This window comes from Glycine max, chromosome 3, assembly GCF_000004515.6.
Source record: "Glycine max cultivar Williams 82 chromosome 3, Glycine_max_v4.0, whole genome shotgun sequence".
Lineage (NCBI taxonomy): Eukaryota > Viridiplantae > Streptophyta > Magnoliopsida > Fabales > Fabaceae > Glycine > Glycine max.
The window spans coordinates 39,375,583-39,401,176 of record NC_016090.4 but is presented as its reverse complement, the minus strand read 5'-3'; the positions used below and the strand labels follow the sequence as shown (position 1 = coordinate 39,401,176).

At 33.1% G+C, this 25,594-nt stretch overlaps 2 protein-coding genes and 1 non-coding gene across 6 annotated transcripts; 1 reads left to right on the top strand and 2 right to left on the bottom strand.

The window, feature by feature from the left end:
* Window positions 1-473: 473 nt before the first annotated feature.
* On the bottom strand, window positions 474-7,281 carry LOC100791074 (tyrosine decarboxylase 2). 4 transcript variants are annotated; one of them, XM_006576904.3, is made up of 13 exons: window positions 7,154-7,281; window positions 6,890-7,038; window positions 6,421-6,493; window positions 5,874-6,104; window positions 5,483-5,646; window positions 4,377-4,517; window positions 3,364-3,423; window positions 2,800-2,964; window positions 2,599-2,655; window positions 1,909-1,973; window positions 1,324-1,447; window positions 956-1,093; window positions 474-867 (listed from the first exon to the last, which is right to left on the bottom strand). In XM_006576904.3, exons 2-13 carry the CDS (start codon window positions 7,016-7,018, stop codon window positions 745-747), a joined length of 1,470 nt encoding a protein of 489 aa, XP_006576967.1. In that variant the 5' UTR covers window positions 7,019-7,038; window positions 7,154-7,281; the 3' UTR covers window positions 474-744. The 4 variants fall into 4 exon arrangements, 3 of the variants coding, with proteins under 3 accessions (XP_006576967.1, XP_006576966.1, XP_003521317.1); XM_006576903.4 differs by having other exon boundaries at window positions 6,890-7,029; window positions 7,107-7,264; XM_003521269.5 differs by having other exon boundaries at window positions 6,890-7,266.
* A 3,829-nt stretch (window positions 7,282-11,110) lies between these two features.
* TRNAQ-CUG (transfer RNA glutamine (anticodon CUG)) lies at window positions 11,111-11,182 on the bottom strand. The gene has a single exon. It is a non-coding gene; the product is annotated as a tRNA-Gln (tRNA).
* A 5,333-nt stretch (window positions 11,183-16,515) lies between these two features.
* Window positions 16,516-24,938, top strand: LOC100790550 (ABC transporter C family member 5). The gene is made up of 12 exons (XM_003521268.5): window positions 16,516-16,911; window positions 17,146-19,413; window positions 19,531-19,851; window positions 19,927-20,013; window positions 20,689-21,387; window positions 21,482-21,646; window positions 21,879-22,173; window positions 22,367-22,581; window positions 22,788-23,093; window positions 23,798-23,861; window positions 23,990-24,229; window positions 24,359-24,938. The coding sequence occupies exons 2-12, from the start codon at window positions 17,299-17,301 to the stop codon at window positions 24,469-24,471; spliced, it is 4,620 nt and encodes a 1,539-aa protein (XP_003521316.1). The 5' UTR covers window positions 16,516-16,911; window positions 17,146-17,298; the 3' UTR covers window positions 24,472-24,938.
* The last annotated feature ends 656 nt before the right edge of the window (window positions 24,939-25,594 follow it).

The following is a 25,594-nucleotide window of genomic DNA, read 5'->3' as shown; positions in this document are numbered from 1 at the left end:
AATTGGAAATAAATTACATGAATAATTAGATTAATTGTGTTTATTACATTGAAAGAAGGAGAAACCAAGTTCAACCCTAGTCGTTTAAATCTCTCAATTTTCACAACAATACTACGATAATTCTCTTGCTACTCTTTTTTACATTACTCCTATTCTCACATATTAGTTCTTTAGCCTTTTAATCAAAATGGTCTGGATAAATATTAGTCCTTTGGGAGACGACTTGGACGCAAGTCCAAATATTATTTTGAAGTTTGTGATTTCATTTGACCATATGAAAAATCCCTAAAAATTATCAACTACAAGAAATGATCTTATTATGATTTTTAATATAGTTCAAATTTATACACTTTAATTAACAATAATCAAACATCTATATTTTTACTGAAATCACATTGGACTGAAGTAAAATCAAAATCCTGAACCTATCCACCATGAAACCAATCACACACTAAAATATCTGACTCCTGATCTTTCATGAACCAAAATGATTATTTAATTGTTTACAATGTTTCTCCTTTTACTCAGAGATCTGAGATGCCTACAATTGGAAATAATGATCAACTTGTAATAAAAGTAACATTGTTGCTTCAGAAAAAATAAATCTCTGACAAGCTTACAGCACATGACAATGGTGTAAAAAGAAGGAATCATGTATAGAGGAAAAAATCATAAAATGAATGCAATCTTGGGAAACATTGGATGTCCACAAAAGCAATTGCTGATGCTGAGAGCAGATTCATCCTATAAACTCTCAAGTAGAGCAGTGGCTTTATCTTGCAAAATTTGCCATGCCATATTGACATGCCTCCTTTCTGTCAATGGTGCTCCTACTGCAAAACGTAGAATGTACTCCCCTGATAGAACCTGCACAATATTGGTTATTATCAAGGGAAAGAAAGTGAGTGAAAATGAATGAATGAAGAACAAAACTCCTAAGAAAATTTATGCACACCGTGTGTGTTATGAAAGCATTTCCAGTTGAATTTACTGAGTCGAGTAGATCACTATTTAGCTTATTCCCATGATCTGCAGAATTGGGATGGGGCAGCAGCCGAAAACAAACTAAAGAGAACGTGCGAGGTGCAACAACCTGTGTACATAATTTGTTGCAATTTTCATGGCATATGCAGAAAAGTAAATAAAGTACTTAAGAAAATACATTCATAATTGGCATATTTTGACTTGAAACAATTATTTAGATGGACATATTTTGACCAAAGACATTACCTAACACCAATTTACAATTGTCAATATGATGGACACTTTTATGCATTTAAATCAATAAATTATGATTGAAGTTTTTCCTAGAAGGAAGAATACCTTGAATCTTGTGTCCTGACGTACAAGCTCCTCAAAGTTAGCAGCCAACTCAATGTGGTTTCTTATGTGACTTCGCAGACCATCCAATCCATAGAGTCGCAACACCATCCACAGTTTTAATGATCTGGATCCCAGAGTAGGTGAATAGGCAATGTTACACATCAACTGGTAATCATAAATCTTTAAGGTGTACCGAAATTTTTATTAGAGAGATAATGCCAATGATTTAATAAAAGTTATGGCATCAGAAGTTCCCATAACCTCTTAAATGGGGAAAAGGAAGAAAGAAATCCATAGACGTACAAATTAATAAAATCCAAAAAGAAGAAAAAAAATTACAAATCATGATCAGAGAAAAATTATTAAATACATATAGGCATACATGAGTTAGGAGCCCCAATGTATGAATAATGCCAATTTATGTATGTCCAGACGTGGATATGCATTAAAATTCTCTCTAGAAAATAGTTCTACTTGAGAGGAGGAGAGAGATTTCAGATTTCAGTACCAAACACAAAAATATATGTATCTGTTAATAGAAAAGCAATGACAAATATTTCCAGAGGAAAACTTCAAAAGAACCACCTAAAGCGACGTCCAAGAGGAATTTGCCAATCTTTGTAATCTATGACCATGTTTCCTTGAGAGGCCTGCAAATTCAACAATATAAGCAGACAAGGAATAAATAACAATGTGAGCTTTCAAATGACAAGCGTCTTGTTTAAGAAATATATCCCACATGACTCTGTTCCCTCATGATAAAAACTAATCCATGAGATAGAGGAAATTAACTACACAGAGATATAAAAGAAAAAAAAATGAAAAATAAATAACTCCAGCTTCATTTCTTGGTGATCCAATAAGTATTCAATACTTATTACTCTTTACATTTGAAGCACCACTGTAGGAAGAGGAAAAAGAGAAGGAAGTTGCAGGTGCTGCAATTTTGTTTCTCTCTCTCTTATAAAAAAAATTTGGTACCATGATATGTATTTGTTTACCATTAGGATTCCTTTAAAGCAGAATGTTCCTTTCTTTTGGATTCAGTGAATAACGATTTATATTCTTCAATTTTATTTTAGAGAACTAACTTATAAATTTAATGTGATACTGTCTATAATGACCTTGACTCAACGGAATGTAGCTTACAAAAAAATTATATAAGATCCACACACACACAGAAAATGGATGGAAAACTAAAAATTATTCAAAAATTTGGAAACCTCTTACAGTAAAACTTCAGTATTAACATCAAGCGTGCAAATACAAACATACCTTGTTTTTCAGAAATTCAGGATTTGTAGACAATGATTGAATCAGAGAACTTCTGTCCTGTCATCAACTCCTCATCAGTTTTGTTTTTTAATGCTAACTCATCAGTTTGACTTACATACGTTCTTGTTTATGAAGAAAATTGAAATGTTACAAATAAAGATGCAAAAGTGAGATTGAGGTTAAAAAATGTACTATGGATACCTTAACCCAAAGTAATGAACAGTCAAAGTTAGTCAGGAACCATTTATGTGCATTCATGTTAAATGAGTCGGCTTCTTCAACACCATCAATGCAGTGGCGGTACTCTGGACATACACAAGCACTTCCAGCATAAGCAGCATCCACATGAAACCAAAGTTTGTTGGTCTTCCAAAAAGACATGCATCAGAGTATTATCAGATTGTATAACTAAACAAAACGCATCAAAAAACTTGTCAAACAAAATTTGATGCAGGTCCATGGAGGTTTATGAACCAGTCATCCTAAAAGCATAAACAATGGATAATGAGCCAAAAACAGTAGGAAAATTCATGTATCTCACTTTTCTTTCTTGAAACTCCAGTCAACAAGTATCATTATCTCCTTGTGTTCCTAACATACTGCTTTGTCATTTCTGGATTTATCTATCTAGCTGCATTCCTAATTCCTTATGAGTCACATCTTTTTTATTTTAAAAAAATAAACATTTGGTTTAATATCCTCAATAAAATGAATCAGTGGCTATACTAGCATGTATTATATCATCGATTCAATAAAATATATTACCTTGGCAATTTTTCCCAATGCAGGCAGAGGATCAACAGCTGTTGATGAAGTGGTACCAACCTGCATATATAAATGCAAAGTGCATGCAATCAATGCCAGAAACTTGAAATCCACCGATAATAGACTCTAGTTACCTCAAGTTACAACAAGATTCAGATAGGTCTTCTCTCATCAACAAGAAATATAGATCCAGCATTAGTTCCAAGCAGAGTTTCAGTGACAAACATTTACAATGTTAATTATCCACTTAGTACCATCTAAAGATTTAATATCTTGTAAAATTCAACATGCATAATAGTCAATACAAATTCTCTTGGATGTATAATTTAAGATCCAAAATGAAAATTTTCATGAAACAGAGTTTACTAGCCTCTGGAACCACATCCATATTATTCCATAATTAGACTGGATTTGAATATGGAAAGAAAAACAGAAAGTCTATTAGCAGGAACCTCTATCTCTGGGTCTGTATCAATGGGACACAAGATCAGAAATGAGGACATGTGATACAAGATAGTAATGCAGAATAACAGACACACTACCCTCCTATTCTAGATATTTGAGAGACATGGACTCTCCCCAAACTTTCAATCAATCAACAATTTCCCAAACTAACTGCCCTCAATCTCCTTTTATTTTTTCTCCCATGTGTTACATAACAGTTAACTGTCTATCAGACAGTTATTTCTTTTAGGATCAGACAGGGATCTCAGTCCCTTGCTCTCTCCCCTTTATTAGTCCAAACATATACCATATTAACAGGTATAAAACAATCTGTTCCCCAGCAACAAATAATGAAGAGACAGAGCTCTGAACAACATGAAGAAGGATATGTTATCCCTTTATCTGATACTCAGATGAGTTGAGCAATTTCTAATTTAAAAATTCAGTAAACATGTATGATAAAATATTGGACATAAGACACACACACATAGACAATGGGCAGTTAAGTTAACGCATTATATAGCAATTTGTTACAAATTCACAAATTCATATAAGCCTTCAATTCTTACAGTAGCACATAAGAAAAAGGGTACAAGACCGCCAGCAATGTCATTTGAAATTGCTTCAGAAAGCACATCAGGAGAAAGTGCATAATTTGTGGAAGAATCAGTTTTAAGCAACCTGCATAGCTCTGGATTAATTCCTGCTATCTGCCAAGGAGAAGTGAAAAAACATTTCAACTAATAAAAAAATTATCTCATTGATAATAATGCAATCTTCAAGATTGCATCTAAGCAACACAAAGGAAGATTCCCATTTCAAAATGGAAGGTTCAAAGCTAGGAGCCTAAGACATCCCATCCCAGAATATAAGGCAGCTAGTTTACCACACATGTCATCTCAAGGATAGAAAAAGGTTTTTTTGATAGAAACAGTAAAATATCAAAAGAGTAGAATCTAGATATCAAGCCATCATTTGATCAACAAGGTGATAAATATTAAACAAATTTTTAAAATAGTCACAGCAACAATTCATTAACTACTAATAGGCAATAGAATAGGCTAAATAAGTTTCAACTTTGTGTGATCTTAGTTAAAGTCAGATGCTTTCAAGTCACACTGTAACACTGGAATATTCAAAGGTTTAGTGAATTAGTGCTAAAGAGCATGATAATCATATAATTAAGGAAACAAATAACCATTACATTTTTACTTAGACGAGAAAAAAACTATATAATTTTCTCATTTTGCAGACTATTAACAAGATTACTATGATTATTGAATTAAAATATAAACAGCTCCTTTCCCTGGATAAAATAATAAATAGATCAGAATCAAGATAAATAGAAAATTAAAAAGTAAAAGTCCCCTCTTAGAATTTGGACTAACAAAACTGACTTGTAAGAAGAGGACTACTCAAGCTTTATAAGGACTATATTGGTCATATCTCTAATCAATATGGGATCTCAACACTCACCCTCACTCCGAGAATAATGAAAGAAAAGTTTACAAAAATGTTCAGTATTTAAAATAGGTCAGAAAGCATGGAACACGTGTCAACAAAAGTTAACAATGGTCAAGAGTATACTTGACAGTGAGAAGGTGCACTAGGGAAATCCATGTCATTGAGTATATATGATAATGTTATTTTCAATTTTATGTGTCATTGGAGGTACCTGGCAAGCTTTTAGTAAAGCAGAGTGTGTTTGATCAGATGCATACATCACAAGCTTAGGAAGGGCATTCCTTCCAACCCTCCTTAAGATCTTGTCACGGGCAGCTAATAAGACAACTAGTACAGCTTCACTTGCAGTTCCCTGTATAACTCCACCACCTTTCCCTGCAATAAAATCACATCCAATGTTGCAAAGGTTTACATGTAGTATTTGAGTTTTTCTATCAAATAAATTATTCATATGCCATTTAGGTTCAAATTTTTATTATCTATGAAATTCATCTCAAGCAAGAGCTTACAAGCTTAAAAAAAACAAAACTCTGACTTAGTAGTGCGTATGGTATCTTTACACACAATTAATTCAGAGAAATGAAGCAGCTCCAAGACCTTACCACTAGAATAGAAATAATCAGGCAGCTGGAAAGCCTTTGCAAGCCAATCCAGAACAATCGTCTCAAGTTCAGTTGCAGCAGGAGAAGTTATCCAGCTGAAACCCACGATGTTAAGACCCGCACTGAGCATCTCTCCTAGAAACCCAGCAATGCTACTGTTGGAAGGAAAATACGCAAAATAATTTGGGCTTTGCCAGTGCGTCACCCCTGGCAGTATTTTTTCCTGCACATCTACAATATGGCAAACACTATCAAGCTAGCATTGCTCAAACAACTCTACAAACTACAAGATAACGAAACTGCAACTACTACAATGGCTCTGTTTGGATAAATTTCTTAATAAGCACTTAAAATAGAAGAAAATAAGAACATGAGTTAAAATCAGCTTTTGTTTTGGAGAAGCTAAATGAGAGAGCTTCTATAAATTAACTTCTTAAGTTTTCTTCTCCTATAAGTAATTATCAAGAAGTTTATCCAAACAAGGCCAAGTAATAATACATTGCATAAAAAGAAAGGGTTAATTCAGAATCCAAGTAAGAAGCTTCACCATCCAAAACATTTTGCAATGACTCAGGAGAATCAGGTGCAGAATCTGGTAAAAGCTTCCCAAGATAACCTGGCTGCAATGGGGGAAAATCTTTTTAAGGAAACCAGGCAGCAGCATATTCACAACGATTACAAGCTAGAAACCAAAAAATCACTTCTATATTTTTTTATTTTTTTTTGTTTAACCATCGTAATTAGGACATTTGGCTTCCCGGGATATCCCTACAAGTTTTGGTCATTTGGGCCTGCTATGGGACTAATTCTCGGTCCAGGACTTAATCACACTTAAAAGTTCTTCACTCTTCCCCAATAATGTAATATGCAGGAATTGAACTTAGGTATTCTCCCCACTAACTTCGCGTGTGTTGTCAACCGAGCTATACTCATTGGGTCAAAACCACTTGTAAATAAAAAAATATATATATATATTTCATTTAGAATGAAAAGAGAAGGGAGTGAGATTGAAGAACCTGAACTTGGCTTAGAACGGGGAAGTCTTCGATGGTTTTGTAGTAATCGGCAATGAAGTCGACCATCTTATGAGCCTGCTCTCTCAGTTGCTCAGCGTCCATCGGCCTCAACGCACTTTCTTCTTCCATTTTTGCAAACACTAGACGTACTTTGAATGAGAATGAGAAAACTAATTAACTAACTGTGTTCACGAGTTTGATACGCTTAGCGACTCACATTTGTTACTTTCTCAGAAAAAACGGAAGATAGAGAAGAAGACTGACTTGAAATTATCCCCAATCCCCTTGTGGTGCAGTTGTTTCTACTCCGTCAGTCCAGATATTTTGTAGACAAAATAGACTACAGTGACTTTCGATGATCACAAGATTCACAACGCCCAACGTCGTTTCCCAGTCGCAAAATATAGCGAATACCGGATTAAAAAAACAATGGTTAAATTATAATTTTAATCTTCTTTTAATTTTTAATTTTTAACATGTGATCTTTTTTAACTTTTTTTTTAATTTTGGTCTAATTTTTAATTTTGTGTATATTTTTATATTTTAATTAATTAAATTATTTCTTATGTTATCTTAAATGGTTAGGTTAGATTCATGATTCAAATCAAATAAATAAAATATATGCAAAATTTAGTATCAAGCCAAGTTGTAAATAGAAGTAGGTAGATAAGTTAAAATTGTATCTCGGGTACATGCATGGTGTTTAGGTCTTTTTTCAAAATTTGGAGTTGCTTGATTATGAAAGTCAAAATTTGGACTCATCCCTCTGCAAGAAAGTATAATTTTTTTTTTATATTCACAAATATTAATCGTTTCTTTCTTCTTTTTCTTCTAGGTTCACCACTTAATCAAGTTTATATCTCTTCAAAATTCGATAATCGTCTTAGAAATAAATATAAATAAGTTTATAACGGAATTTAGATAAATGTTTGCAACTTTTGTCTTAGAAATAAGTTACAAGAATTAATTTGGAGTTGTTGATCAAAAGAAAAGAAGTGTTAAAATATTAGTTATGTAATTTTAATCCTGAAGAATTGATTTTGAGTTTAAAATTAAATTTTTATTAAATAAATTTTGCATCAGATTAAAATTTTATTACTTATTTATTGTTAAAATAAAAATATTCAAACATAAATTATTTAATTTTAAGAGTGATTTTACAAATTCGTTTTTGTTCAAGATTCATTTTACAAATACAGGCCCAAACACACAGTCCAACATTACTGCGGCCCGAAACGTATAGCTTTGGTTCTTTTTTTTTTCTTTTTTTTTGTGATCGTATAGCTTTGGTTCTTGAACCATATTGCATGCTGATTTGGGAAGTTAAATCCATTTCATCATCAGGAACAGACCAAAAGTCAAGGATGGTAGATTAGATTCTACTTGTCAATTGTCATCGTCCTTCCTTGTTCACAATTGGTATCGTTTATTCTTATTTTTTCATGCACACAAAAAAAAAATTAAGATCTATTTTTTTAGGTCATGACAGATAAAATCTTCTAAGCATTTTCACTAGACGTATATTCCCATTGACTGCTTGTTACAAATGTTATGGTTGATTTGATTCTTATTCACATTGCCAAAAAAAAAAAACCTTATTTTGTGTTTAGATGAATTTAAAAGATGGTTTTGATTCAAAATATATTATTGTGAAAATAAAAAGTCTTGGGGACATGGCTGCTGTGTCTGGCAAGTGCCAAGATCCTCCACGAGTTTTGGGTGTATATATTTTAATTTTATCGTAAAAAGTCTTGAGGGCCATGGCTCCCCCTTTCTGCTGTCATAAACAAGATCCACCACGAGTTTTTGTTGCTAATTTCTGGGTCCAGAACACGAGTTTTAGGTTACCTTATTGTTCTATAGTGATGGTGAGAGTGTTTCCCTAAATTAAGGTTGTTGGTACGTTGGTACAAATCTAGATAAGATGAATGAGAAGCTTCTTCTTTCAAATCCTCACCAATACCCTACCCAGGAGATTGTTGACCCCAAACTTGGCTTTGTGATGTCAATGGCCAGAGTTAAATTTCTGTATGACATTGACACACTTTTTGTCATTATTATTCACTAACTCGGAATTTGAAAGTTACGTTTTTGCGTGGGCATTTTTCAAATTAGTGTCCCTGGCTTGGAAAAAAAATGATTTTTCCTTTTATTATTTGAATGAAGAGAATATATATAATTACATAAGAAATTATATTTATCTCTTTTATAATATAATAAAATATAATTTAAATCAAGGTAAAATTAGAACTTACATTAGTGAAGTGAAAACTTCTTGTGTGGTTTATTAAAAATGATGATTTTTGATAAATTTTAGTCTGTAACAGAAAATGTTCAAAAAAAAAAGTATAACACAAAGAATATTACTGACATTTTTTTTTCATCTTTATTATCATTTTTTTTTTTAAATAATGATAAGAACGACCGAGACTACTATTTTACCGTTGTAACATCATTTCATATACTAAAACCTAAATGAATACATTTTGATAAGAGAAGAATCCAAATTCATTCAAGAGTTCTTCTACTTCGGACACAATACCATCGTTTCAAATATTCACCTGACCTAGTGGAATAATAAGATTATAAGAAGCTTTATTTAAAATATTCACATCGTTGAATAACAAGAGGTTTTTGTTTGTTAATTTGTTTATCATTGTTTAAAATATAGTCTTCTTAATATTCACATTGTATATATTCAAAATCTCCAACAGATAATAACGACCACCTTTTGAACTCACAATAAATATTTCATACATATCATAATCAACAAAAGAAATATAGTCCCTTATATTTCTAACAATAGTAACAACCAAGTAATTTTCTGGGACCTGGTAATTTAAAACAGGTACTGAACTGTAGTCCCACTCTTACAATGCTCAACGACCAAAGTAATTTTCTGGGACCTAGTAATTTAAAATAGGCACTGAACTGTAGTCCCACTCTTACAATGCTCCAACAACCAAAGTAATTTTCTAGGACCTGGGTGTTTGAGAACGTTTCAATGTCTGCATTTATATGCTGCAATATGGTTGCCCGAAGTTCTGTATTTTTAGGATTTGCACTAGGGGTTACTCGCAACTTGCAAGTCATGAATTGAGGATCCTATAAGAGGAAACTTTTGATTGAAATGGATATTTTACAAGTCCAAATTTCGTACGTTATCAGAATGAGTTATTATTCGTGTCAACTCTGCATAGTGTATGGTTCATATCGTTCTGCGATGTTTTAAGGGAAGTAGGTAGAGATATCTTGTATGTCATTCATCATAATCTATCACGATTCACGAGCCCGTGTATTTCAACTTCCTTGTGTGGCAAATAACTTGTTATTATGAATTTAATCTCTATTTATTTGTTTATTATTCTTTGAAATTAAAAAGATGTTTTTTTTGCTATCGTTGAAGGTCTGTTAAGGGATTAAAAACACATTACTTTCATGAAATATATATAAGAACGAAAAACAAGTTTAATTAAATATAGACAAATAAAAAATAGTTATACTCTTTAAATTTAAAAACATATTTCAAAGTTTTACAACATTAACAACCAAGTACCTAGAATATCTGACACGAGATTTTTTCAACTTAATTAATCATATAGAGTTTGAGCCTTGAAACACAACCAGATTAATATATAATATTCGAAGGAAGAAGGGAGAGTTTGTGGCCAGAGTAATCTTACAAAACATAATTAAATAAAAAATCAAAATAAATTATCTTCTGTAAAAGATAATATTTGTATTAAATAAAAAACATAATTACAATGTTAAAAGTTCACATCTCACCCGTCTCTTGTGTTAAGTTTTAGATTCGTATATTTTAGCAATTTTTTTTAGCTTGTTCTTTATTTACATTTTTTAAAAGTTTTGTATCTTTTATTTTATTTTATTCTGGCAGCAATATTTGTCCTGACGGTTAACTTGAGTTTGTTAAGTGACTATTTGTGTTCAATAAAGTACCAAATCAACTAATACTATGCCGAACTCATTATCCAGGTGTCTTTTTGATTTGAGGCATGTTATATATTATTTTTATTTATGAGAATCGAAAATAGAACCAATTCAACTAAAATTCTTTCACAGACGTGTTGTATACGTGGATATCCAATAAAATTAAACATAATTAAAAAATCTGATTAGGAAAATCCCCTTAATTTATCTCAACAAGAGATACTTCATATGAATTAAAATATAGTTTTTCTTTTGTTTCTAATTAAAAAGAGGTCCCACCGAGATTTGAACTCGGGTTACTGGATTCAGAGTCCAATGTCCTGACCACTAGACCATGGGACCATTTATTTAATATATAATTTTAAATGATCAAATAGCCTACTAAAGTGTGATCACTGCAGAGAGATCAAGTATTTTGAGATAGTGAACTACCTACCCCATTTGGGACACACCAAGGACAAATCAAAACATGACCAAAAGGCCTATATCTTCATGGGGGCATGAGCAGATAATAAAAAAGTTACTATTAAAAAAATTAATTTATTAATAAATTTTAAAAAAATATACGAATTAGTTAATCGTATGAGTTATATCAAAATTAATTTTCATTAAATTTATTATTTAAATTTGCATGTGCATTAAATATATATTAAAAATTTTAGTGTTATATATAATAATATTATTTATTTTATAATATAATTAATCTAATAGTTTAATTAATTAAAGTGTTAAATTAATAACCTAAAAGTTACATATTTAACTCTTGTTTGGACCATTATTTTAAATTAATACCTAATTCATAGAAGCAAAAAATACTTAAAGATATTTTTAGAATTGTATTTTAATGTTAATATGTCTCTTATGCACCTAGCAACACCCTAATAACTAGAATGTAAGATAAGGAGAAGGTGTAAATATCCTTTTTCTATACAAAATTTTTATTTTTACTTTTTCAAATTTTAATTAAATAATTTTTTTCTATATAACTATTAAATACCAACCAAATATCTTCATGAGAATAATATTCGTAGATATAATATTTTGAGAATGTGATTCATTAGAAAAAGTAATATTATAGTTTGAAATAAAACAAATATGCCAACAAAAATTAGGCCAGTGAAAGACTAAGTCCCTTATAATACAATATTGAGGGACTATTTTCTCACTTCTCAAAATTGCAAGGAGACACGTAAACGATGAATGCCCCTTTCCAGATTCTTCTTCTTTCTTTTAATTTATGTTTTTCCTAATCGGTGATGCCAAAAATAATTGGCATGCTGACAGTGGCACAATGCATCAACCAGCAATGTCATTTTCGGAAAAAATGTACTTGGATAAATTCTAGCTGGCCCGCTTGATGTCCTTGTTAGTATGATTCATAAATTATTGACCTAATTTAATTTTACGGGAACTGCATCTCATTTTATTAGTTCCTGCTAATTTTTATTTACAAAATTTTAATTTTAAGATATTAGATCTAAATATTTCATTTAATTAAATATCATATTTATTACTAAATTATTTCTTTTGATCTCAAATATATAAAAAGTACATTTTTCTTGATCTTAAATATAAATTTTTTTTAATTAATTTTATCTTATTTAATATTACTATCTCTAAAATATTCTTTATTTAATTGAGGTGTTGAATTCAATGACTCTTTTTTATCTTAATATCAAATTCTAATTAAAGATAAGTTGAATTTTTTTTATTAAAATTAATATAATTAAATGTAATTATCTAATTTTTTATATTTGAGATATGAGGAAGTAACATTTAGCAATAAAAAATGTTAGTTGATAGTTTATGTTTAATTATCCGCTAAGTTAGATTAAAATTCTTATTATTAAAATTTAGAAATTTCTATATGTAAATTACATACTAGTATTTAATTTTATAATTCCACCCCCACATAATAAGACACAAGTACCCACCCCAAGTTTCTGTCCCCAAAATCATATACAATGTTATCTGTTTAAGTATCTCCGTTTGGTCCATAATTAATGAGCTTACCATTACCACAAGTTCCTCGCTCTCAAAGTCAAGCCTTACACGTCAAATTTTCGTGGCACTTGCCATATACAGTATGACATGACATCTCGTCTTTATTTCAAATTTCCCTAGTATAAATTAACTATACCTTTTCAAAAGTCAAAATAAAATCCATATAGAATACATCAACATGACTTTACTACAATTGTTATTTTCTTTTTTTTTTAAATTTATTTCCAAAACTTTTTATTTAATAATTCGTTTGTTTTAATTTTAGCTTCATTTATACTTTTAACATTTCATATTTTCAAATTATATGTGTGTGGTTATATAGTAATCTTAAATTAAGAATATAAATTATTATAATTCATTAATTGCTAATTTTAAATTTTTTATTATTTAATATTATTATCATTGGCTATAATGAAAAAAAATGTTCATTTAATAAGTTTCATTGGTAATATATTTCAAAATCATTTATTCTCATATTATGAACGTATGGTGAATCAAAGTTTTGTAAAATATATATAAGATGATAAATTAAATAAAAAATATAATTATATTGTTATAGGAAATAAGAAAATTTTAACGAAACAACTGAAAATAATTAATTTTAAATGTCAAAATTTAATTAAACTAATTATCATAAGCATTAAGACCTATTTTCTATTTAATTTCAAAAATAATTATTTATATGACATACTTATTTATATATGTATTAATCAAACAAATTGTGAAATAAATTTATACTCATACTAACTTATTTCAAACTGAAAATTGCATCTATAAATATGTATTCAAACTAGTTATTCACAAGTCATTCAAAAGGATGTTAAATGAACCAATAAGTTGTTGATAGGTGTAATACTTAATTTAATTCTCTTAAATAAGATTTTAAGTTTAAATTTTGTAGATAATAAAAAATTTGATTGAAAGGAGAGATGTCATAAAAAATAATCAATCAGATTCTCATATGATCAGTGAATATTTTATATTAATAACATGAAAACTAACCCATCCCACCATGGAAATTGGAATGAATCTTGATGAGACAATACCTTCTAAAGCAACAAGCATAACATATGGTAGAAGAGTCTAATCGAAAGTCTCCAATAATTACAAATTTAATTTGACATATAAACAAAATAGCAAAAATAAAAAATATAGCTAATTTAAACAAAATGCCACTATCATAAGAATATTATCTTACTCTATTATCGTAGCACAAATTATTTTCAAATATAAATAGTTGAAGAATATATCAACTCACTTATACTATACTCAATCCCCTTTTCAAAATACATGATGAGACAATTTGATGATTCTCAAGAGATGTTACCTTTTAAATGTATAATTAGAGCAGCCTTATAATTTGAATGAAAATATAATAGTACTAGTACTCCATATAGCAACATGTAATTTAACCAAAACAATAAATAATGATTATTTAATACTATGAATGGACACTGTGACGTTTCCAATTAGTAAATCGTATAAATCGCACGTGTTGGGGGTAGGCTACCTGATGCCGAATTCCATGTTCGGGATAATTAAGTTGCATTTGTTTTTTTCTTTTTAGAGATAAAAGCTGAATTTATTGTTGCAAAGAAAATGCAGAAATGACATCGTTTGCTATTTTTTTAAGCCAGAGCAGAAATGAAAAGTATGATTTTTATTTTGTTTTTCCATATAATGTAGAAAAAGTCATACGATATCACGTATTTGAAAATATTATTTTGCAAATAATTATTTATAAAGAGTATGAAGAATTTTAGAATATGAAAAAAAATCTAATTTTTATACTCAATATTCCAAATATGTTATCACTTTTTATATTTTAATTCAATTTCAAGTTATCCCATTTAGAAGATTTCACTTCTGTGCCACGTTCTATTTTCTTTCTGCAAACTTTTAATTTTCTTACTGTCCTTTTTCTTCTGGTTGAACTTCGCAATCATAAGCATTATGCAACATGGGTCCTCACGCAATAAATAAAGAAATCCTCATAAAAGTCAATAAAATTCTTACAGCCACACGTTTTATGAATCCTCCAAGGACGAAGTTCACCTACCAAGTTTTTTCATTCATTTTCCTAACTCTAAAGTTTTCCGAGAAAAAATAGCGTTTCAATTTTTGTGTTTGTATTCAAGTTTTGGTCACATTTATTGTACAGGTACAAACAGCTAGATCAGTTGATACAAAGTGATGTAGCCAGTTCTATGAATCAATGTTCACTAAAAAAATAATATCAAATGGTATCGTTAAGGACACTCGAGCTTTCTTAATCTTGATTTTGGCATCTCATATGCTACGTTTGGACCTTTTTTTTTTTATATATATAAGCCTAATTTACTTTATTGATAAGACCTGGTTCTGGATGCTCCTTTTTAAAGTTCAACAATGTTAGGATAGCCTCAAATCCTCAAAAAGCACATAATTATTGTTATGGGATCACTGGCACTCTCCACTCTCTGATTTGATTAATCTGAATCCCATTACCAAAAACAACGCCCCTCTGTATTTCCTTGGGAATTGTAGGATCCAAAATCTCCACAAACTATGTAGGCTTACATTAGATTTTCTCCTTTATAAATAAAGATTAATTTAATTAATAAGGAATAAACTCATATTTTAATGTATTTTTAAAATTTATTGAACTTTGAGGTCTGTTGTGATTCTGGTGAATCAGATGTACCTCACATAAACTTTGTAAGTAAAAAAAAAGAATCTCTTTTGTTAAACCATTTGCATAATAGACAGGTTCATTGATTATGAAATACCACATTCATTTGCGTACACATAGTGAGATCCCCATCATGATTCATGATCTCATCACATCAACCGTATGCGCACACACATGGAACAAATATGTCCCTATTAAAATTTAGCACCAAGACAAAAAAAAATGTGCATATAACCTGTAATATTTTGCATGCTAGCAAAAACTAAGAAATGGAAAAATTCTCCACCTTCTCCCCTATTTACCATCAGCATCTCACACATAACAAATGGGGGCCTATAAATATTTTTTTTAATGAGATCACAGATACAGTATTTTCTTTTTCCCCCCCTCAAAAAATGCTTTAATCTCAAATTTGCTGCATTATTATACTTATCGCCTTTGAGGTAATAAATATACCTTATTAACAACAAGCTAATAAAATGTGTATCAACTTGTAATATTCTATATGCTTGCAAAACCTTTTAAGAAACATAATTATTCTCCACCTTATTTCCTATGTAGTATGTACCATGAACATCGCGCACATTACAAATAGTATGAAATCACAATTTCTCTGCATTCTTATGCTTGATTGGTTACAGTATTTGTAGTATTATCTGTTTTAGTTCGTGCAAGTATTTATAATTTTATTTTATTAGATTAAAAGAAAAAAACATTTATGAAATAATCTCGATTCTTAAATAACTTTTAATACAACCAAGCAATAATCAATCTTATTTTCCTCTTAAAAAATATTTATTTTTTAATACAACACACATATACCTCTTTCAAGATTAATTACTTATTAAGCACAATCAATTTCATATCAATGAATTCAAATCATATATTCATAAATAAATGAATGTATGAAAGCACCCCTCACTCAGATCATACCCGTAGCTCATCTAAATTCTAAGCTCATTGGAAAAGCATTCCATTAAACATTAAGGCTTAAAACTTAGAAGGATTTCCATTTTCATCTAGCCAAAAGCATCATCATCCATATTCTCACAGCTGCTACAAAACAAAAAGTTGCTCATTCTCACACGGAACTTTTTATATGGTGACCACCACCACTACCACCATTATCCAGCAAACAACACAACAGAGCAGCAAAGTTAAAAGGGCAAAATAACAGAATATTATTAAAGAGAGCAGAGGAGAGAGATTCACCTCTCTGTCTCTCTCTCACTCACTATCCGTAACACGTTGTTGTACTTATTATTTCATAGCTGTTCTCTCATCACCGCCACCCTTGTCGTTCTCTTCTCTGTATTTGGCGTGCTACTTTGTAAGAGCTCGAATCATCATCATCCTCCTCATAACAAGCGAAACGATAATTCTGAGAACAACCCAGGTAAGTTTTTTTTTTTTTTTCGGTGTCTTCCTTCAGATTCTGATTATTTTCGATTCCTAGTCCCACCCAAAGCTTGTCCCTTTCTGTTTTCGGAAAGCATAAAACAGCTCTGAGAGGTGCTGCTGCTGCTGCCTCTTATTCATTTTCGTGTTCTGTCCCTCTCTGTCTCTCTGTTTCTTCGGGTTCCGTGTTGACGAAATTTATCTCTTTGTTTGCGCAACAATGTGTCTGCAGAATCTACCTCCAGATGGTGAAATGCCCTTTTTTCATTCTTCCACGTTTCGATGACATCATAACAAGTTTAGCTTCTTCTCACTTATTATCATCTATATCATCATCACCGACTCACTATTCTGAATCCACGTTTTGCTTCTCACAACAACAACAATGGCCGTCGATGAAATTGAAATCTTGTCTCCTACGTTTTCTTCTTCGGGATCGTTTGAGACCCTTTGGAGTGCGATCCTCGGATTGCCTTTGTTGGAACTGGTGGCAATTTGTGCCAACTTGACACTGTCTCTTCTCTTTCTCTTCGTTGTTTCGGCGAGGAAGGTGCTTGTGTGTGTAGGGAGAGGAGTAAGATTTGGTAAGGAGAACATAACCGGCAATGCCAGCCCCGGTTGTGTTAGTGTTGATTTGGAAACACGTGACGTCGTTCGGATTGAAACGTGGTTCAAGTTGTCGGTGTTGTCTTGTTTGTATGTTCTGTTGGTGCAAGTTTTGCTCTTGGGGTTTGATGGGGTTGCTTTGATTAGAGGAAGGGATTTGGATGTGGATTTGGATTTGGGTTTGGCTCTTCTTTCTGTGCCTCTTGTGCAGGGTTTAGCTTGGGTTGTGTTGAGCTTCTCGGCTTTGCAATGCAAGTTCAAGGCGTCTGAGAGGTTTCCAATTTTGCTCAGACTTTGGTGGGTTATGCTGTTTGGTATTTGTTTGTGTGGTTTGTATGTTGATGGTAAGGGGGTTTGGATGGAGGGTTCCAAGCACCTGCGGTCTCATGTTGTGGCGAATTTCACCATCACTCCTGCTCTTGCCTTTTTGTGTATTGTGGCAATTAGGGGTGTTACTGGTATAAAGGTTTTTAGGAATTCCGAGGAGCACCAGCCATTGCTTGTTGAGGAGGAACCGGGGTGTCTCAAGGTTACTCCTTATACTGATGCCGGACTTTTTAGCTTGGCCACTTTGTCTTGGTTGAATCCACTTCTTTCCATAGGGGCAAAAAGGCCGCTTGAGCTTAAGGACATTCCCCTTGTTGCGGCGAAAGACCGATCCAAGACAAATTATAAGGTTTTGAATTCTAATTGGGAGAGGTTGAAGGCTGAAAACCAATCCGAGCAGCCTTCCTTGGCTTGGGCACTTCTCAAGTCCTTCTGGAAGGAGGCAGCTTGTAATGCCGTATTTGCTGGTGTCACTACTCTTGTCTCGTATGTCGGTCCGTACATGATAAGTTACTTTGTTGATTACTTGGTTGGCAAAGAGATTTTCCCACATGAGGGGTATGTCCTTGCAGGGGTATTCTTTGTGGCAAAGCTTGTGGAGACCTTTACTACTAGGCAGTGGTATCTTGGGGTGGACATCTTGGGTATGCATGTTAGGTCGGCTCTAACTGCAATGGTATATCGAAAGGGGCTAAGGATATCAAGCTTGGCCAAGCAAAGTCACACGAGTGGGGAGGTTGTTAACTACATGGCTATTGATGTTCAGAGGGTAGGGGACTACTCTTGGTATCTTCATGACATGTGGATGCTTCCTCTGCAGATTGTTCTTGCCCTTGCAATTTTGTATAAGAATGTTGGAATTGCTGCTATTGCAACACTGATTGCTACAATAATTTCCATCGTCGTCACTGTTCCTATTGCCAGGGTCCAAGAAAATTATCAAGACAAATTAATGGCTGCTAAGGATGAAAGGATGAGAAAAACATCTGAGTGCCTGAGGAATATGAGGATTCTCAAACTTCAAGCTTGGGAGGACAGATATAGAGTGAAATTGGAGGAAATGCGTGGAGTAGAGTTCAAGTGGCTTCGGAAAGCCCTCTATTCTCAGGCTTTCATAACTTTCATATTCTGGAGCTCCCCTATATTTGTTTCGGCGGTCACTTTTGCTACTTCCATATTGTTGGGTGGTCAGCTGACTGCTGGTGGTGTACTTTCTGCTCTGGCTACTTTCAGGATCCTGCAAGAACCTTTGAGGAATTTTCCGGACTTGGTGTCAACAATGGCTCAGACAAAGGTTTCTCTTGACCGATTATCTGGTTTCCTGCTGGAGGAGGAATTGCAGGAAGATGCAACTATTGTCTTGCCACAAGGCATTACTAACATTGCTATAGAAATTAAGGATGGTATCTTCTGTTGGGACCCTTCTTCATCTTTTAGGCCTACCCTATCAGGGATAAGTATGAAAGTTGAAAGAAGGATGCGCGTGGCTGTTTGTGGTATGGTTGGTTCAGGGAAATCGAGTTTTCTTTCGTGCATCCTTGGAGAGATTCCTAAACTTTCTGGTGAAGTATGTTGGTGCACTTAAGCTTTTAATTCCATCCTTCTTTCTTTTAATCTGTCTATTGGCATTTTAATCTTTTTGATTTGTAACAGTTTTTATAAGATGCATTGAATTATTTTGCAGGTTAGAGTGTGTGGCTCTTCTGCTTATGTCTCCCAATCAGCGTGGATACAATCAGGAACTATAGAAGAAAATATCCTCTTTGGAAGCCCAATGGACAAAGCAAAGTACAAGAATGTTCTTCATGCTTGTTCACTGAAAAAGGACCTAGAACTTTTCTCACATGGTGATCAGACAATTATTGGGGATAGAGGTATAAACCTGAGTGGTGGCCAGAAGCAGCGGGTTCAGCTTGCACGAGCACTCTACCAAGATGCTGATATTTATCTTCTGGATGATCCCTTCAGTGCAGTTGATGCTCACACTGGATCAGACTTGTTTAGGGTTAGTTTTCCTTAGCATAATGTTACTGTTTAAATGAATTGTGGATTTGGCTTACCCTTTGACATGGAACTGCAGGAGTATATATTGACAGCACTTGCAGATAAAACAGTCATTTTTGTGACCCATCAAGTTGAATTTCTTCCCGCTGCTGATTTGATTCTGGTATGGCTGTACGGTTTTTCTTCCACATTCAAGCATAATGCAGTAAGAGGCCAAGACAAATACAATGAGGAAACATGTATCAAACAACACATAGGAATCAGTTTAAATATTGATTATATGAAACTGAAGTTCTTATAAGGATATCAACATGAGATGTTGCCAGTTGTAAAAATTATAATCAGGAGGAAAAATAGATAATTGTAGGTAATATTAAATTGATATATGCACAAGAAAGTTCATGAATGAAACTCTTTTCGATTCATCTTTAGGTTAATTGAATCCATTGCCGATACTTTTATTTTTATGTTTCAATAACTTCTAATAAATCTGTATTTCTTATTACATTGATCTGTAGTCACTTTAATTGGCATTTGGCTGTATCTATAATTATATTTAATTCTTCCAAGGACTAGGAAGAATCCTATTCAAATATTATGTTTCAATAACTTCTAATAAATCTGTATTTCTTACTACATTGATCTGTAGTCACTTTAATTGACATTTGGCAGTATCTATAATTATATTTAATTCTTCCAAGGACTAGGATGAATCCTATTCAAATATTTCATGTTATATGAAATTTCTGTTTGTTTTCACTTTTCAAAGTTTTAAGTACTAAAAGAATTTATGTGATGTAAAGATGATCTTCCTAAATTTATTTTTCCATTCTTGAAGGTTCTTAAAGAAGGATGCATCATACAGTCAGGAAAGTATGATGATCTTTTACAAGCAGGAACAGATTTTAATACTCTGGTTTCAGCTCACCATGAAGCCATAGAGGCTATGGATATCCCTACTCACTCCTCTGAAGAGTCAGATGAAAATTTATCCCTGGAGGCATCTGTTATGACCAGTAAGAAATCCATTTGTTCAGCAAATGATATAGACAGTTTAGCAAAGGAAGTGCAAGAGGGATCATCTATTTCAGATCAAAAAGCAATTAAAGAGAAGAAGAAGAAAGCAAAACGATCGAGAAAGAAACAGCTTGTTCAGGAAGAGGAGAGGATTAGAGGTAGAGTCAGCATGAAGGTGTATCTTTCATACATGGCAGCAGCATATAAAGGCTTATTGATTCCACTCATAATCATTGCACAAACATTATTTCAGTTCCTTCAGATTGCAAGCAATTGGTGGATGGCTTGGGCTAACCCTCAAACAGAAGGAGACCTGCCCAAAGTAACTCCCTCAGTTCTTCTTCTTGTTTATATGGCCCTTGCTTTTGGCAGCTCATGGTTTATATTTGTAAGGGCTGTTCTGGTGGCTACATTTGGTCTTGCAGCTGCCCAGAAGCTATTTTTGAAAATGCTTAGAAGTGTTTTCCATGCACCAATGTCTTTCTTTGACTCTACACCAGCTGGAAGGATCTTGAATCGGGTAAGTTCTCTTTTGTTGTCGTCTTTATTTTTTTCTATCCTATCTCTATGTGTATGGTGTAGATAATTATAATGTGTCCTCTGTATACCACCAGGTATCAATTGATCAAAGTGTTGTGGATCTTGACATTCCTTTTAGACTTGGTGGATTTGCTTCAACTACAATACAGCTTATTGGTATTGTTGGTGTAATGACAGAAGTTACATGGCAAGTTTTGCTCTTAGTTGTCCCAATGGCTGTTGCTTGTTTGTGGATGCAGGTAATTAGAAATTGTCCAGCTTAAAATCTTTGTAACTGCTTTTCACAAAGATTTACATAAAAGAAAAACTGTTTTGTTTTGGGGAAAAGTGAGAATTATATTCCGGAGGGAAAGAGCGGATACATTGCAAAGTGCTAGTAATCTTCCAATTCGTTGAATTATTTTTTAAATGTTTGTCTGTCACCCACCCTATACTTTGATTTGTTCTAACCATCAACCAATTCCATCTCAGAAATACTACATGGCTTCCTCAAGGGAACTGGTTCGTATTGTTAGCATACAGAAGTCTCCAATTATACATCTTTTTGGTGAATCAATTGCTGGAGCATCCACCATCAGGGGTTTTGGACAAGAAAAAAGGTTCATGAAGCGGAACCTCTATCTTCTTGATTGCTTTGCACGACCATTCTTCTGCAGTCTTTCTGCAATTGAGTGGCTCTGCCTGCGGATGGAGTTACTGTCAACCTTTGTATTTGCTTTCTGTATGGTATTACTTGTGAGTTTTCCTCGTGGAAGTATCGACCCCAGTAAGTACTTTGTTCTGATAAGTTATTTTGTCTTCTTAGTTTCACAAGTGGTATGCTTAATCCTGGACGATCAACTTATGCAGTTTTTTTATTAGAAAATAGATTTACTTTCACAAGTGATGGTTATACATGATGCTGAATGCAATAATGGAACATTTTTCTGTTGCTTATTGCTGTTACTTTTTCTGTATAGGCATGGCTGGACTTGCTGTGACATATGGCCTGAATTTAAATGCACGCCTATCACGGTGGATACTCAGCTTTTGCAAGCTTGAAAATAAAATTATATCTATTGAGAGAATTTATCAGTACAGCCAAATTCCTAGTGAAGCACCCACAATTATTGAAGATTCTCGCCCTCCATTCTCATGGCCAGAAAATGGGACAATTGAAATAATTGATTTGAAGGTACTAACCTTAGGTTCACATTTATGCTTTTTGTTTTCTTGTGTTTTAAAGCCATATATCGATTGTTTTTTTCTTGGTGTACAAGATTTAGTATCGAATCCTAGCTGTTAGCCATGTTACATTATTAAATATCTTTATTATGATTTTTGTACTGCAACTGGCTTTTTCCCATGATCTTCTTACCCCCTACTCTGTCACTCTTGAAGGTCCGTTACAAGGAGAATCTTCCTATGGTGCTTCATGGAGTAACATGCACATTTCCAGGTGGAAAGAAGATTGGAATAGTTGGACGTACTGGCAGTGGAAAATCTACTTTAATTCAGGCGTTATTTCGATTGATTGAACCAGCAAGTGGGAGTATCCTTATAGACAACATTAATATTTCAGAGATTGGCCTTCATGACCTTCGAAGCCATCTCAGTATCATACCTCAAGATCCAACCTTATTTGAAGGTACCATTCGAGGCAATCTTGATCCTCTGGATGAGCACTCAGATAAAGAGATTTGGGAGGTTGGTATTGCTTTATAATTCCATGCTTTTAATTACTCAGCTTGTATTATCTTTTAGAAAAATGCTTATGCAGTTTACTTGTATTCAGGTTTTGGATGTCTATGTATAGTAACAGCCAAACTATTATTATTGAAATGGAAATATTGTTAATAAGGCAGGATTGAGGAACAATAGAGGGGTCAGGACATCTAAGCCAAGAGATCAAACAGAAAACAGATATAAATAAAGGGGAGAAATGAGAAGATGAAGTCAATAATATAAATAAAAACTCTCCTATACTTGGTTTAGAAGTAACCTATGCAGTAAACTTCCTCAACCATCCCCACCAAAAACAAACCAAGCAGAGCCTCCACTATCATCATACCTAACAAACTTCCTTCACCATGTACCTTCCGCAAATAAAGGAAGAAAACTCACCACATATGCCAAAAATAACCCTCCATCTGAGCTAAATTTGGTATCCAAAAGAAACCTGGAACTAATCAAAAGTGGATGCTGAATTACCTGTCCATGACTGACAAGTTATTTCTGTTCCTAATTTGAAAGATTGTTCGTTTACTCTGATGAGTACCATAAACCACTTTATATCTTCACTCCTAAGCAAGAACTCAGTATAAGAAAATAGACCAATAATCCGTGAAAATTATGACTATTTGATTAGAAGGCTGTGCATTGTGTGATTGTTGGTTTTTAATTTTTCTCAGGCACTTGATAAGTCTCAGCTTGGAGAGGTTATCCGTGAGAAAGGACAACAGCTTGACACACCAGGTAGGTGGCCAAAAAGAAATGTGAAAATACACAGTATCTTTCTTTGCCCATCCCGTAAATAGAAAAATAGTGATAGTCACAATTCACAAACAAGTAGCCATCCCAACAAATTACTTTGAAACATGCAGTTCTAGAAAATGGAGATAATTGGAGTGTAGGACAGCGACAACTTGTTGCTCTGGGCCGAGCTCTGCTGCAGCAGTCAAGAATACTTGTACTGGATGAAGCAACAGCATCAGTTGATACTGCCACGGATAATCTTATCCAGAAGATTATCCGAAGTGAGTTCAAAGACTGCACTGTTTGCACCATTGCACATCGAATACCTACTGTCATTGACAGTGATCTAGTTCTTGTGCTCAGTGATGGTGCGTATGGTAACATCATGCCTTATTCTTTGGCCTTGTTTCTTTCCTCTCTTTTTTTCTTTTCCATTTATAAATTTGCATTATGGTTCACTAGTCTGTGCTGAAGTTATCAGCTTGATGCTTTTGTAGGTCTAGTCGCAGAGTTCGACACTCCTTCAAGACTATTAGAGGATAAGTCATCCGTGTTTCTGAAGTTGGTGACCGAGTATTCATCACGTTCAAGTGGCATACCAGACTTTTAGAACAAATGGAACGTGTGAATGCTTTCATAGTGTGGTGGCCGGAGCTTAAGACAGTTCAAAAGTTGAATCAGGAATTGATGCCACCCTTGCATGCCACTGCTGCATTCGGGGCATGCGTAGAGACACGAGCTGGAAACAAACAAAATAAAAGGGAGAGGTTTGTGCCTCCTCATGAATCAAGCATCCCACTAGGAGAAATTTGTTTGATTATTCCCCTTAAAGTTGAGGAATTCATGCATGGTTAGCATGCTTTGTAACACAAAATAAGTTGATCTGTGATTACAGGAAAGCAACGAAGTAGTTTGTAGAATGAGGCACTAGGATTTTGCTTGGTTAGAAAAAGTGTAGAGTTTAAATTAGTTGTGTATTCCACAATTTTCTTGTAGTGAAAGTTTTAGAATTAAGCCATTCAAGCTCAGAATCTCCGCACCCCCCTCACAAATAAAAGTTATATTAGTTGTCTTTCCTATAAGGTCAGTTATTTTTCTTGTTTTTCTTAATTTTTACTACCAAGAGTTATGATTCAATTTTATTTTTTTTCTGAATAGAGTTACGATTCAAATTATGTCCGAATTAGCCATAACATAATCAACTATATATTTTAGTTTATATAATATATTAAGTAATAAATTAGTGTGAAATTGAATTAAATAAAATTTTAAATTAGCATAGAAAAATATTCCATATAGTTTGTCAGATAAAAGAAGTTAATCATTAGAGTTTGAATAATAATAATTTATACATTGCCTGGAACTTGTCATTCCTCTTTCATTGAACTAAGAAATTAATTTTAGTTAAAATTGTTTATCCATTGATTTTCACTAGTTTTGTGGCGGCTGTGTAGTTGTTCCATAGTTGTCCAATTGTTATCGGGATTCTCAGCTTGCATGACAATTGTCTTTACAATTTGCCCATATGAGTTGGGCTCGACCCCGATGTAAAAATGTTCTAACACATAGTTATCTAATTGTTTGAACTTTGAACTATGTTGGACTAAAGAAAGAGTTGTTTGATTTTTATGAAATGCAAGAAAAAAAAACACCTGAAATCAGTGAAATGGATGAAATTCAAAGCGGTCGAATTTAACCTAAATATGGTGGGAGAGATTGTTCTTAATATCCAC

Excerpts from the sequence above, each read along its gene's own strand:
- LOC100791074 (XM_006576904.3), bottom strand. The coding sequence starts at position 7,018 with ATGGAAGAAGAAAGTGCGTTGAGGCCGATGGACGCTGAGCAACTGAGA. Across the intron at positions 6,105-6,420 it reads ATTGCAAAATGTTTTGGATG|ATGTGCAGGAAAAAATACTG; the intron begins GTGAAGCTTCTT and ends GCCATATTGTAG. Across the intron at positions 1,094-1,323 it reads GTCAGGACACAAGATTCAAG|GTTGTTGCACCTCGCACGTT; the intron begins GTATTCTTCCTT and ends TTATGTACACAG.
- LOC100790550 (XM_003521268.5), top strand. The coding sequence starts at position 17,299 with ATGGCCGTCGATGAAATTGAAATCTTGTCTCCTACGTTTTCTTCTTCG. Across the intron at positions 19,414-19,530 it reads TTCCTAAACTTTCTGGTGAA|GTTAGAGTGTGTGGCTCTTC; the intron begins GTATGTTGGTGC and ends ATTATTTTGCAG. Across the intron at positions 21,647-21,878 it reads TTGCTTGTTTGTGGATGCAG|AAATACTACATGGCTTCCTC; the intron begins GTAATTAGAAAT and ends ATTCCATCTCAG.